This window comes from Papio anubis, chromosome 9 (genome assembly GCF_008728515.1).
Source record: "Papio anubis isolate 15944 chromosome 9, Panubis1.0, whole genome shotgun sequence".
Classification (NCBI taxonomy): domain Eukaryota; kingdom Metazoa; phylum Chordata; class Mammalia; order Primates; family Cercopithecidae; genus Papio; species Papio anubis.
In genome coordinates this window covers 69828118-69843469 of record NC_044984.1, presented here as the reverse complement: position 1 = coordinate 69843469, position 15352 = coordinate 69828118, and the positions used below count along the sequence as shown (strand labels likewise).

Below are 15352 nucleotides of genomic sequence, written 5' to 3'. Positions count from 1 at the left end.
AGTTTCTGACAGTTTTTTTTTTTTTTTTTTGACCAATGAGAACTAAATAAAAAGAATGTGATTTTCACATTTAAATTTATCTTAAACGTATTCCTAGAACAGTAAGCCATTGGTTTAATTGCTACTTGATGCCAGTCTCCTTGAAGATAACCGTTAGGATAAAACATGGTTTCACTGTTAATTCTGTAGAAAGTTACATGTTACTGTAACATTATTCTATTGGTAGACTGTTCCTTTTACTCACCACAGAGATTGTCCAAACACTTGTCATTATTGGGGCAGGCACCGCAGGTGGCTCCTCTCTTATATGGCCAAGTTGGGTAATTGCCTCTGTAAAGTAGAAGAAGGATGTCCATTAGGAGTTTTTCAGTTTTTTTAAAATTGGAATTTACTATGAATCTTTAAATAAATCCAGAAGAATAGTAAAGTACAAAGGTTCAGAGTTGGTCATAGAAGTGAAGACAGGAAGGCAGAAATGGAAGGCTGCTAATATTTGCAGAGTTCATTCTATGTACCTATGTCTATGAACCTGTTTTAATCTGTACCCCATTTAATTGTGACAGCTCTGGGAGGAAGTTATTGTTTTACAGACGAGACAAAAGATGTAAGATGCCTTTAATCACAATTTATACATTTCAGAGTCAGAGGAAACCTAGATTTAACTCCAGGGCTGTGCTCCCTCTCTTTACCTACCCTCTGGCCTATATGATTACTGCCATTCAAAAAACTGTCCATCTTAGAAAAGCTATGGTGACCCACATTCAATCTTCTCAGTTGGTCAACCCTCCATAATTTTCACTGGATAGGAGCCATTTGGCTGGTGCCTTCCAAAAAAAATAATAATAAATAATGGTATGGGGGAATTTCTAAAGTGCAAATTGTTTTCACGTACAAGATGTGATATGAATAATAGCTACTAATTAGTGAGCACTCACCACGTGTTTGTCTTTGTTCTAAACAACCTTGAATGAAATAATCTTCACAAAAACCCTATGAGGAAGTTACTGTTATCTATTTATCCCCATTATATAGCTAGAGGCTGAGTTACAGAGTGTAAATAATTGACCAAGGTCACAGACTAGAAAGGGAAATAATATCCAAGCATTTTATATCCCCATAAATATCCTCATAGTAGTAATGGTGAGAGGCTGCACATAAATTTATCTCAATGAACCTGCCAATGCACTAAATTTTTTTGGAACTCTGCTTTTGGAAAAAGTTCTAAACTTTTTTGTGTAATCGTACCCTTTGGCAGTCTGGTGAAGCCTATGGGCTCTTTCTCAACATAGTTTGTTGTTAAATGCATAAAATACATAGGATTATAAAGGAAACCAATTAAATTGAAGTAGTTATCAAAATATTTAAAACAAGATTTGTGATAAAGTAATATGTGCTTCTCTATTAAGATCTACCAGGGGGCTATCAGTTTCAAAGTAGTGATGAACATAAACTGTATTTTGAGATCTCTGCAGCAACTGAAATATGGTATGAAAATATGATATTCACAAAGATGATACTGCTAAGTCAAATCACATTGATTGCTAATATGACGGTGGAGTGTTGTCTTCATTCATAATGAAAGGAAATGTTATTTTTAATAGAGGTTAGTGAAAATAAAAATAAAACAATTTTTTTCTAATCGAAGTTTATGACCCTCCTCTCCCCAATACTCTACAATTAGCTCCAAAGTTGAGAACTCTCACCTTAGACACACAACTTTATAACGACACCTCATTTCCAACCCCAAATATATGTTCTTATTTTGCTCCAAATTTTAAGTTGCTTCAGAAATTAAATTTGCCCTGTGCTTACTCTCCACCATGGAAAAAAGGTAATATAGTAGCAATTCTGATAGCAATTTCAAAAGATGTCCAGAATAGACATTAATCATTGGAATGTCTTTCATTGTTAATAAGCACAGTATTTATTAAGTGGTTTAAGCTCTAGAATGGTTTTAATAAAATCATTTATGATCCTTAGTTGTGCATTCCAAACTGTAAAGGAAAAGGTAAAAAATCCTACTTAAAAATAAGCTAAAAACCAAGACACTTGGTGCGGTCTATGGAAATGGTAGTATCCACCTCGGGAGAAACATGTTACTAGAAAGGCCTGGATTTGTCTAGATGGGAGTCATTAAGACTGTGGGACCTAAAGTATTCAGCACAATAAAGCAACAGGATATTTCAGTGTTTTCCCTGGCAGCCTGAGAGAGAAGAGGGTTGGGGTTCTGGGACCCAGGGGAAGACAGAAGACGGATCTTTAAAGAGGATAAATATGGGTAAGGGTCCCTAAGGCAGTGATGGCCTAATAAGCACACTGGTACTGTCTTCACTATCTTGTGGTCAAAGTTATGTCCTCTTCTGTGCTATAATCCTCTCCTTCACTAATCCACTCTGAGTAAAGAACCGTTATACACCATACCCTTGTTCATGGTGCCCAGGGGAAATGAAGAGGAGAGTGTTACAGGCAACCGGAAGATTAAGCATCCCAGCCCCCATTCTGATGTATCCTCGGAAATACTGAGGAGGATAGTGGACTTCCTAAGATTATGTGGAATTGGGGCCTACAACTTTTTCTTTGTATATAGGAAAATAATACCTCAGAGGGCGAAGGGAAATGAGGACATTCCTAACTGGTCTCTGTTTTACCTTTTATGCTCCTCTAATCTATTTTCCATCCAGACTGATCTCCAAATTTAAAAGTCTCATCCCTCCCCTGCTTAATATACTTGAATGGCTTCTTATGTAAACTTTGCCGTGATCTAAAAGTTGCCGCTAGATTTGCACTGCCTTCCTCCCCCACGTTTCATCTGTTTAGCAGACCGAGGGCACCGGTTTCTGTGATTTAAGCTTGCCAAACTTTTCTTCACGGGAGTTTTGCTGTTCTTTTCTCCACTAGACAGCTGTTCCAGAAGTTCTTATGTCTGATTCCTTGTCATTCTTCATGCCTAAGCTTAAATATATCACAGGAAGCCCTTCCCTGATTATTTTAAATAGGGGCCTTGCCTATTGAAAATTTCTATTACAGTATTATTTATAATTGCCCCTAATTGCCCGTAAAACGATGCAGTTATTTTATTTGTATTTTTATTATCTGTTTGCCCCATAAATATTACTCTCGTAAAGGCAGAGACTGCCTTATTCTCCTTTGGAGCTCAGTAAACAAATATTTGTTGAATAAATGAATATTTGAAGTTAGTCTTTATGGAAGCATTATAACTTTGGTTATACGTTTTACAATTTAATATTGTTTATAACTTTGAAGATAAGTGAGTGTAAACCAGGAAAATTTACATTTGTACTTTGACATAATAAAAATCATGAATACTTATAAAACATTCACCATTGCCAAGCATTATATATACCTGATATTTTACAAAGCCTTCTCTTGTCACTTTCACAGCTACTCTAAGTGGTAGGTGCTGTTATTCTGATCTACTGGAGATTAAAATGAGATTCAGAGTTAATTTGTTCAGGGTCACACAGTAAATTAACTGTATCTTAACCATTAAAAATGTCATATGAGGCCAGGTGTGGTGGCTCATGCATATAATCCCACCACTCTGGGAGGCTGAGGCAGGTGAATCACTTGAGCCCAGGAGTTGGAGACCAGCCTGGGCAATATGGCAAAACTGTGTCTCTACAAAAAATTAGCTGGGCATGGTGGCATGTACCTGTAGTCTCAGGTACTAGCAAGGCTGAGTTGGGAGGCTTGCTTGAGCCTGGGAGGTTAAGGCTGCAGTGAACCATTAGCGAGCCACTGTACTACAGCCTGGGTGACAGAGCGAGAGACCCTGGTCTCAAAAAAAAAAAAAAAAAAAAAAAAAGTCATATGAAAAGTTACCACGAATTGAATTTGTCTAACTGGCATTGTCTAGTTTTTTCTGGGTTTTCTTTATTTTCCAACTCTGAGATACTCAGTCAAAGCTGTCATCTTCTGAATGACGCTTGGTTTGTCTCCTTCATACCTACAGCACTCAGTCAGAATATTGAGTATGTCTTCTGCACATTACTTCAGGGAAATGGCTTGCTTTCAGCCAATCTCCAGGAATCAAAAAAATTGAAAGGCAACAAATTAAAGATCATTTTATATATATTGCAAATGGTTAAAAAAACTTTAAAATATAAACAACTTTTATAAATAAGAAAAACTAGTAGAAAAATGGTCAGCCCACATGGTTCACAGTAAAAGGAATATAAATAGACAATTATGTGAAGAAATTTATAATTACTAGTAATCACAGAGATGCAAAAGAAAACAAATGAAATGCCATTTCCATCAAATTAGAAAACACTAAAAAATTATAATACCTAGTACTGATGATGGAATACAAATTGATAGAATGGTGGAATGTAATTTGGCAATATGTACTTAAAAATGGTCACAGTCTTTACATGCTAGTATCTTAAGGAATTATAGGGAAATAGAAGTGACTGAAGATAAATGTACAAGGTTGTTCATATATTAAAAGAAAATATAGTGAACAATCTAAATTCTTCAACAGGATAAACTGTTGTGGTACCATCAAGAGCATGGACTCTGGAGCCAGCCAGCCAGATCAATGTCCATCAGTGATAGTCACTAACTGTAGGACTTTGGGCAGGTTGCTCATCACGTGTGTGCCTTGCTGTTCTCATTTGCCAAATGGGTAATAATAGGACCCATCTCATAAACTTTTAGTGAAGATGAATATATGTGAAGCACTGTAACAGTGCTGAGAGCATTGTAAGCATTATATAAACAATCTATCATTTTTATGATTAAAATCACTTAAAATTTTGATAAGGGGAAATTTTTCACAGCATAATTTTAAGTGAAAAATAGAAAATGTATATTTTCAGTATGATCAGTTTTCTAAATATGTGTATGACACAAGCACACATATGTAAGTTTAAAGAAAGCAGGAGGAAGGTGTTTTCCCTGTTTCCCAAAGTGGGAACTAAGTATCTGTTTTAAAAACAACTGTTAAGGATTGTAAACTAGTTCAACCATTCTGGAAAACAGTATGGCAATTCCTCAAGGATCTAGAACTAGAAGTACCATATGACCCAGCCATCCCTTACTGGGTATATACCCAAAGGATTATAAATCATGCTGCTATAAAGACACATGCACACGTATGTTCACTGCAGCACTATTCACAATAGCAAAGACTTGGAATCAACCCAAATGTCCATCAGTGACAGACTGGATTAAGAAAATGTGGCACATATACACCATGGAATACTATGCAGTCATAAAAAAGGATGAGTTTGTGTCCTTTGTAGGGACATGGATGCAGCTGGAAACCGTCATTCTCAGCAAACTATCGCAAGAACAGAAAACCAAATACCGCATGTTCTCACTCATAGGTGGGAACTGAACAATGAGATCACCTGGACTCGGGAAGGGGAACATCACACATCGGGGCCTATTATGGGGAGAGGGGAGTGGAGAGGGATTGCACTGGGAGTTATACCTGATGCAAATGACGAGTTGATGGGTGCAGCACAGCAACATGGCACAAGTATACATATGTAACAAACCTGCACGTTATGCACATGTACCCTAGAACTTAAAGTATAATAATAAAATAAATAAATAATAAAAAATAAAAAAAAGTTAAAAATAAAAACAACTGTCAAAAGTAAATGAAATAGGTTGAGGAATTTAATTGTTTTGAAAATTGTATAAAATTGCCAAGTTTTTAATAAACCAATAAATATAACATCAGTTCTTCCACTTTGTGGTATTTTATTACCATATGCAATTTATGTCCCTGACAAACATTTTAGTCTTACCACTCTTAAAAATATGTGCATATGTATTTAGATAGTATATATAAAGGATGTACACACACACACACACACACACACACACACACACTCTCACTCACTCTCTCTCTCTCTCTCTCTCTCTCTCCAGGAAAAATGTACCAGAATGTTAATGAAGTATATCTCTGGGCAGCGGAATTAAGGGTTATGTTAATTTTTTCTTTATACTTTATTTTCCAGATTTTCTATAATGAAGAGGAATACTGCTAAAATAATTTTTTTGTTTTTTTGGGGGGCGTCTACTATAAACCGATTGATTCAGGCACTTACCCTGGTCCGTAGTTGCATATAAAATGTGCTCCATTGGAAAGAGCATCAAAGCCAGAAACTCTAGAGCAAAATTGAACTGCGCAGCCAACTTTGTAACTATCCGCCCAAACAACCTGAAAGGAAATAGGGATTTTTAACAGAGAGAAACCATAAGATAAACACTGGGTATGACTAGGTCTTCATAAACATGGTGATGGTGAGGTATATCCACTCTAGTTAGAGTGCTTAAAACCCAGGAAGGTTTAGATGCTCAGAAATCAGCTGGATAGACCGGTAGTTACTATTATTCGGGGGAGGGAGTGTATGAAATAAACGATAAGATAATTTTTGACTGTACAATGAAGAAATAAAACAGCGTAATGCAATAGAGACTGACTGCTGGTGAGGTGGTGCTGATTTAACTTGGTTGTTCAGGGAAGACATCTCCGAAGAGGATGCATTTGAACTGAGACTTGGATGATGAGGATGCAGCACTCAGGACACACATTCGGGAAACTTAAACAATGGAGGAGGAGCATTCCAAGCAGATGGAACACCAGGGAGAAAGGCCCTGAGATGGAATTTGCTTGGCATTATAGAATGGCACGAAGAAAGCAAGTGAAGCCAAGATCTGATGAGTTGGGGAGAGTTGTAAGCAGTGAGGTCAAAGGCAGAGAAACCGATCGCGGAGATTCTTGTGAGTGCTATGTTCTTTTTCGTGTTTTAGATCACTTTGGTGGTTATGAAGTGAACAGACTAAGAAGAGCAAGGGAAACAGGAAGGAGGTAATTTTGGAAGCTGTTTCAATGGTACAAGAATGAAAAGATAGTGACTCACACATGGGTGATGCCAGTGGAGTTCCCGAGAATGAATCAGGTTCATGGCTCAGCTTAGAGGTAAAGCTAAAAGGATTTGCTTTTGTTTTGAGTGTAGGGTAAAAGGGGAAGAGAGAAAGTTTTGGTTTGAGGCCTGAGAAACATTTACTGAGATGGAGAAAACTAGGGAAGGAGGAGGGTAGGTGGGAGCATGAGCAGGGGTTTTGTTCAGAACTTGCTGATTTTGAGATGCCTAATAGACATCAAGTGAAGATTGACTTGGTGGCTGCAGTCCAGAGGACAGGGTAAGGCTAGAGATGTAAATCTGGAAAACATGGGACAAGATTAGATCACACAGGCAAATATAATAGATCAAGTAAATGAGAGTCTGGGATAATGAAAGCAAACACAAAACCAGCCTGCAAAACAGACTGAAAAGGAGTGGTCAGTGATGTAGGAGGGAAACCAAGAACAGAGAGACCTGTGCTGTTACCTGGGATCGAGTACTCAAAAGAGCTCCATGCTTGGTTTAGGTCAGTGCTGTCACATATTTTAGCACCTTTAGTGGTGCTTTCCCCTTGCTTTCTGAACAAAAGATTCCACATTTTCATTTTGCAATGGGCTCCATAAATTAAATTATAAAGCCCATCTTGACCAAGAGTGTTTGGTGTCACAAAAGCCTAAAGAAGAAAGTATTTAAAGGTGGATACAGCCAGCAATTAAATGCACTCCTTTTTACAGCAGTACCAAATTATATTTTAAACTATTTTATACTCAAGTTTTTGAGCAATTTTTTCGTAAGAACTGTGCTAAATACAGCAGACACAAAAATGAATGAGCTAGAACCAGTGGGTACATTCACAAAACTTAGAAAAAAAGCAGTCATGAAATTCATCAGGGGAGGGTTTGACCACTGTGAATAGGAAGTGAAAGATGCTAAGGGCATATATGGCACGGTGCCTGTCTCTGAAGAAATGAGGTGGAGCTAGAGCTGGGATGAGCTGGTCTGGAGTCCTCCAGCAGAGGGCAGCATCCTGTGTGAACCTAGGGTGGGGCTGACCCATTGACAAAACTGAAAGCAAAGCCAGCGTGGCTACAGAAAACGAAGACTTTACTTTAAAAATAGATGAAATTCGCTCCCTGTGTCAGGTGTTGGAATTAGAGCAACTCCATCTTGGTGGTGGTGGTGGTGTTTTTTTGTTTTTGTTTTTTTTTTTTTTTGAGATGGAGTTTTGCTCTTGTTCCCCACGCTGGAGTGAGATGGTGCGATCTCGGCTCACCACAACCTCCGCCTCCCAGGTCCAAGCGATTCTCCTGCCTCAGGCTCCCAAGTAGCTGGGATTACAGGCATGTGCCACCATGCCTGGCTAATTTTGCATTTTTAGCAGAGATGGGGTTTCACCATGTTGGTCAGGCTGGTCTCAAACTCCTGACCTCAGGTGATCTGCCCGTCTCGGCCTCCCAAAATGCTGGGATTACAGGCGTGAGCCACCACGCCCGGCCCTAACAACTCTGTCTTGAATAGGGGCTGGGTAAAATGAGGCTGAGACCTACAGGGCTGCGTTCCCAGATGGTTAGGCATTCTAAGTCACAGGGGAGATAGGAAGTCAGCACAAGATACAGATCAAAGACCTTGCTGATAAAACAGGTTGCAGTAAGGAAGCCAGCTAAAACCTACCGAAACCAAGAGGGCGATGAGAGACCTCTGGTGTCCTCGCTGCTACACTCCCACCATGACAGTTTACAAATGCCGTGGCAACATCGGGAAGTTACCCTGTGGTCTAAAAAGGGAGGGCATGAATAATCTGCCCCTTGTTTAGCACAGGATCAAGAAATAACCATAAAAATGGGCAACCAGCAGCCCTCAGGGCTGCTCTGTCTATAGAGTAGCCATTCTTTTATTCCTTTACTTTTTTAATAAACTTGCCTTTACTTTACGGACTCACTCTGAATTTTCTTGCCTGAGATTCAAGAACCCTCTCTTGCGGTTTGGATCCCGACCCCTTTCCCCTAAGGCCTGGAGGGAGACTAGGAAGTAGGGCAAGAGGGGAGCTGAGGTTGGAGTCTCAACTTCTCCAAGATTTAAAGGTGTGGCAGAGGTAGGGACATGACTAGGGACATAGTGGGCAGAGTGTGGGCTGCCTTCTCCTTGGTTTGGCAACTGGAGAGGGTACCCTCCTTTGGCAAGGTAAAGTGTACTTCCCTACTCCATGATCTAAAAGGGGTGTTCCCTAGAAACATTTCTTTATCCCCAGGAACCCCCTGCAGGAAACTCCAGCCTGAACAGGCAATGAATCAGCTTAAGGCCTCTGTCTCACTGAGAAAGCCCAGCTTTATGAGGACTGTTAATCCTCAGGTTTGATCCTTAAACTTCTACTTTCTAATCAGTTTTGTTTTATTTTTCAAATTTCTTAATTTTATTCATATATCTCAAAGTGATTTTACCTAGGGTGCTTTGTTTAAAATGATCTTGGGCCCCTCTGAGACCTACTGAATGCCAGTCACTGGAGTTGCTTTTGGAGTCTGCATTTTAACAAGTTCCTGAGGTGATTCCTATGCATGCTGTGTTCAGTGTTGTCTTTATTCCTTTACTATCACCTTGGCTCATTTTATATTTTTATCCTTTGGTCTTTGAGCACTTTCTTTAGTAGCATTGTTATATCAGAAGTATTCTTAATCGTTGGATCCCTTCCCCATTTAAATACTTTTTCCTCAGAAGTGTGCGAATGTTAGTTACCACTCATTTTGTGTGTTTTAGTTGGCCTCTTTTTTTAAAGTGAGGTTTATTAGGGTATAATAAACATACAATAACATTTATGATTTTTAGGTGTACATTTCTATGAATTTTGACAAAAGAATACAGTTGTGTAGCCACTACCATATGCAAGACATAGAATATTTTTATTGCCCCAGAAAGTTCCCTTGAGCCCCTTTGTGGTCAACCCCCACTCCCAGACCCCAGCAATCATTAATCTGTTTCTGTAGTTTTGCCTTTTCCAGAATGTTATACGAATGGAATCAGTCTAAATACAGCTTTTTGAATCTGGCTTCTTTCACTTAGTATAAGCATTTGCTGTATTCATTTGTAGTCACTGCTTTTTATTGCTGAGTAATATTTATTACATGGATGTAGCACAGTCTATCTATCTATCTATCTTTCCAAGTTGGTCTCTTTTTAAAAGCTTCATGGGCACTCTGGTTTTTGGTTAAACTTGTGGGCTTTGGAGCCACAAGGCTTGAGTTCATATTCAAGCTTTGCCACTTACAGTGTGACCTTGGTCTTAGGTTCCTTATCTATTAAATGAGGATAATAACAATACCAACTCCATAGGCCTATTTTGAAGTTTTTAATGAGCTTCTGGAACATAGCAAGCACTCAGCAAATGTTTTTGTGTCATTCCCTTACCACTAAGTTTCTTATGCTTAAAAATTCTTAACACTTTTTTTTTTTCTTTTAATCAGGCAGGTTTCTGTTGTATGTTTTCTTACTATAGTAAGCAAAAAAAAAAAAAAAAAAAAAAAACCGTAATTATAAGAGCTACTCATTTTTGAGAACTTAGGTGTACCATTAAGCATTTTACATGTGACATCATGTTTAATCCTTATAACAACTCAATAAATGTTATTGCTCTTACTTTTGTAGGTAAAAGATTGGAACCTAATTCTGCCTGGCCATGAAATAATGTGAGGACAGTCTATGCCCTCAGCAAGATGCTTTTAGAGTGGTTTCTCTTTTAGCAAGCTCTTCAGAACCAGGAACCACTCTTTAAACCTTTCTTACAAAAGCACTACACCTGGGGAACCCAGAGGGGAGGAAGATGTCTCCCTTATAGGCCCACAATCCCTTTCCAGCATCTTTCCCTTTCAGTTCTTGATATGAGCTCTTCTGGTTCATTATCAGGAGTATGGTAACACTGTAACATATATGAAACCTACTACAGAAATTATGAAACATGTCACATTTCCATGGTTCTATGAGAATATAAAAATAGATATCAAGAGGGTAGGAGGAGGCAAGAAGAGAAAAACTAAAATAAGATCAGTAGTGCCATCTAGTGGTAAATCCTGGCACTATCAAACCCAAGCAATCTGCTACCCTGCCCAGATACTTAAACTATTTCTAAACTTTTTAAAGTTGAACTGTCAGCAACAGAATGTCGAATTTGAATCATCTTCCATTTTATATACCAACATTTTTCCTCAATGTCAGTCTATCTCCAGTGAAGATAAAGCTGAAGTGTTGAATGAACACATCAAGAAATATCATACATTTTGTGAGGAGATAATGGGTCTGAATCTATGTTCTTTATTCTGTACAACCTCCCATCATCAGCCAAAATCTGCAAATAGCTTGATTTTTGAAGAGAAGATAAGGATAAGTAGGAGGTTGTAATATCCACGTAAAGTAACTGTCCAGCATGAATTTAACACAGCAATTGAGTAGTTTTGAGTCCCCCAGGAAGATTTCTTGCCATGATGAAAACAGATAGTCTTTCACCTAACTATCGGATCCTTCTTCCATTATAATTGCTGGAAAACCAGTTCATGTAAGGGATCTACCCTTTGTTCAATGCCTACTAAATACTAGTATTTTATTAGATAACTTGCACATATTTTATTATTTAAGCCTTCCAACTTATCTAATATCTGAACCTCAACTCTTCCTCTTACTAGCTAAATGACATCAGGGGAGCAACTTATTAACCTCTCTAAGTCTGTTTATTCACCTGTGGGTAATACCATTAACATCTCCTTAATAGATTTGTGGTAATTGAATGAGGTCTTCAACGTAGAGAGCTAAACACTATGCCCATTTAAAAAGCGGTTGCTGCTGCTCTATCTTCCCAGTCCAGGGGGTTCTTGGACATTCTCCCCATGATAAGTGTCCCTCTTCTGAAGTGGAGGTAGAATGTAGTGGTCTCTTAAAGAGGATCACTTATGTTAGGATCACTGAGCTTGGGTTTTAATATCTGTAAGTATGGGACTGGGTTTTAGAAAATGAATCTTCTCATGACCAAAGTATTAGCCCTCCTTTTTTCCCTTAGATGTAAGGGGAAATTTCACAAGTAAGCTCAGTTAATTTTGGGAGGGTCATCTGTGAAATCTCGGGCATTTATGACATAAACTCAAGTTTTCTCTTCTTTCGATTTCCTGGAATGGTGAACACGGAGTGTCTTAACTTGTGTATTGAGCGTGGTTTAGGAGTCTGTTGTCAATTTTACAGTCTTTTGACCTCTATGTATTTGGCATGCTGAGCTTCTTGCCATTGATCTAAAGTACCAGGCCCATTCATACACATATGTATATTTTCCACACCTTGCTGAGAATTCTCTTCCCTTTCCTTTTCATCTGAAAAACTCCCACTCAGTTTTCAAGTACCAATTCACATGTCTCCTGCTGTGTGAAGCTTTACACTTCCTTTTGGCTGGATGAGTTGCTGTCCTCCTTGCTCACATGGCACTTTGTCAGCTTCTCTAGATTGTACTAGCCAAACACTGTCATAATCCATTTACACATCAGTCTCTCCCAAAAGGTCAATTCCTGAGGGTCAGGGACCATTTCCAGCTGTATTTGTCCTCCTTCCCTGGCTCATTCCCTATTTCTCCTGACTTCCACTTCTCCAAGATTGTACCCCAATAAAATGTTAGCTCATAAACTATTGTCTCAGGGTCTGTTTTCCAAGAATCTGGACTAAGACATATCACTAGTGCCTGTTATAGGATAGAAGCTTAAACACTGACTAATAAATAAATGAAAGTAGGCACCCTCAAACTGACAATTATTTCTGAGTATTTAAATACCGCAATGCATAACAGTACCAAGTACCACTTGTAGGCAATCTAGATTTAGCTTTCTTCTCCCTTAGGTCTTGTAATCCAAGGAAACTTATTTCCTGGTTAAATTTGTTTGTAAACGTAAACCAAAATTGGTTTATGAGAGAAATTTAGGAGAAATTCATTTTACTCTTATAATACTAAATGTTTGTAACTGCACCAAACTTGGTTCATCTGTAACAGCACGAATGAGATCACAGGCTTTGTAGGGCTGAGCTGGAGCGAGAGAGTTTTTCTAACAGCATGTTGCTCCTTAAAACCACCTAATATTTCAACGTAACTGCCTTGATAGAAACGCTTTTGCCTTCATACCTCATTTCAACTGATTTTTTGTGCCCCAAAACAGTCAATTATAGGTTAAGTACCGTAAGTTACTGGTTTGACAAGGATGGCCAGGAAGTGACAGTAAATAAACAAAATGTGGCCAGGAGAGGAAGGCAGTGTCTGAAGATGATTACGACAGATGCTCCCCAGGGAGTTGTTTCCATCACGCTGCAAATGTGAAGTAGGGTTAGGGAGCCAGAAGCAGCTCGAGTAAAAATTTAAAAAAGAAAAAAACAGAAAAACCCCTCAATGGGTGGCTCTGAATGTGGCTATTGGAACTAATAATGTGGATTCTGGGGGCAGAATACCCTCAGAATGGTTCATATAAGTTTACACGTTGGCCTCTCTGTTGGCCTGGGACTGACTTTTTCTCCCTCCTTGTGTAGCACCATGTGTGGTGCATAGTGCATGGCACACAGTAGCTTTTCAGTCGATGTTTGAGAGAATGAGAGGTTGTGGAAGCATCAGTTCTTATTGATGTTTCTGTCTGAGAGGCTTGTTTCTTCCAATTTTATAGTCCCAAAACAACAGCCTCAAATTTCACTTAAAACTTATGCCAGCTGGAACCTGAATATCCTTTCACTCATAAGGTTCTTTGATTTCTCACAAATGGAATAAAGTCCTATGGGAGAATCGCTGTTACAGGAATTGTTCAAAGCCCGTCCAGGTGCGTGGGCCTCATATATTACCTATTATGTGTTTACTTCCCACAACTAAACTTTTCAAGCACTTTTTTCTCTGTTATTGGAGTCTGTTCTATTTATTATTTTTAAAGTAAGTCTATAACTCCCTTATATTTACAGGTATACTAGCATACTATATATTTTCTTAACCTCATAGTACAATTTTCTCCTCACACTTGAAAAGACAGTTTCAAGAAAATATAGGGCAGATACTTACCTGAGTGTAGTGGCCACAGACTTTTTTGCATATCCGATTCTTGAAGTCGTAGTCCTGGATTTCATCATACCAGTTTGTGATGGCGGAAGACACAGAAAAGAGGGACACAGAGCCAGTCCAGATGTTTTCTCCCAGTGAAGTGAAGTTTGGGTGCAGCTTGTAGGGTGGCTTCAGCCGTGTATTATGTGAAAACTGGCAATTTTTGGCCCATGCTTTTGCAATTTGGGCTAGTGCTGGGTCCCAAGTCTGCAAAAATAAACATTAAACAATAGGGGGGTCAAATTTTAAATAATAGGGGGCTCATCTACAATGTAACCGGGGTGAGTACAGTGGGAATTTTAATGGAAAACAAGGTGAGATAAGGAGAGAAAATACCACTGCATATGAGTCCTCTATAAATATGGTCTTCAAGCACTGAGTAGGGTTGGTAGGAAACGTGATGATTTAGTTTCATGGAATTTAGAATCTAGGTGAGGAAAACTGACATTTCACTGAAGGCTAATTATAGGCAAAATAGTGTGTGCCGTGTTTCACAACATTATTCCATAACCACAATAGCCCATATCCTAAGAAGTTCAGAAAGGTTAAAAACCAGCTTAAAGCCACAGATCTGAAATTCAATCCCAAGCCTTACTGAACCAAAATCCCATCCTTTCCCCAGATGCCATTCTGCCTTCCTGAGCAACTCAGTACTTTGTCAGCAACAAAAAAAGTAAATTTAGAGGCAAAAAAACAAAAACAAACAAAATCACAAAAATTAACATGGAGGAAAATAACAAAAAGAGAAGTAAAATCCACTGAAAATCAGAAAACAGGAAATGTTCAAAAAGAGAAGTAAAATGGGCTGTGGCACTTGCTTACGACAACAGTTGAGCAGACAGAGCTAAACTGGATGTGTTTTGATCACAGATTGTGAATTTACTGCATACATTAATCACACTGAAAAAAAATCATTCAGGATTACGAAGGCATTAACACCAAAGTCAATACACATTAGCTGTTTCTGACTGAACTGACGCCACAATTAATGATATTTTCCTTACCATGTATAGCATATCACTGGCTGTTGGTTTCACCTCTGATCGGAACTTGTTATGGATTCGAACGCAGTCTTTGATGAAATCTTCATTTTCAATATCTGGCAAAATATTTGCTGTGTGTGAATAACTGGAGACAAAAGAAACCATCCAGGCTATTGTAGCAAGTGTGACACGCATGCTTTGTCTGGCATGGAGCCTTGGGAGGCTGCAGTGCAGTGCCGCAGCAGTTTCTGAGAGAGTGATTGCCTCCCTGAGTGCTCAGCCCGCAGCTTTGCAAAGCTAGCCGACTTCAGCTTTGAGAAAACAGAACAGAGCATGAGTTCATCACTAGTTTTAAGAAACGGGTTTCTCCATATATGGTGTGCAGCTCACTTTGT

General features: G+C 38.8%; 1 protein-coding gene across 1 annotated transcript in view; it reads right to left on the bottom strand.

The window, feature by feature from the left end:
- Positions 1 to 15352, bottom strand: part of GLIPR1 (GLI pathogenesis related 1) — a 21408-nt gene extending 6056 nt beyond the window's left edge. The window contains exons 1-4 of the mRNA XM_003906799.4: positions 14979 to 15352; positions 13936 to 14181; positions 6084 to 6196; positions 245 to 330 (exon numbers count right to left, since the gene is read on the bottom strand). Of these exons, the coding sequence (XP_003906848.1) occupies positions 245 to 330; positions 6084 to 6196; positions 13936 to 14181; positions 14979 to 15152 (619 nt within the window). The 5' untranslated portion in view covers positions 15153 to 15352. The remainder of the gene's footprint in view (positions 1 to 244; positions 331 to 6083; positions 6197 to 13935; positions 14182 to 14978) is intronic.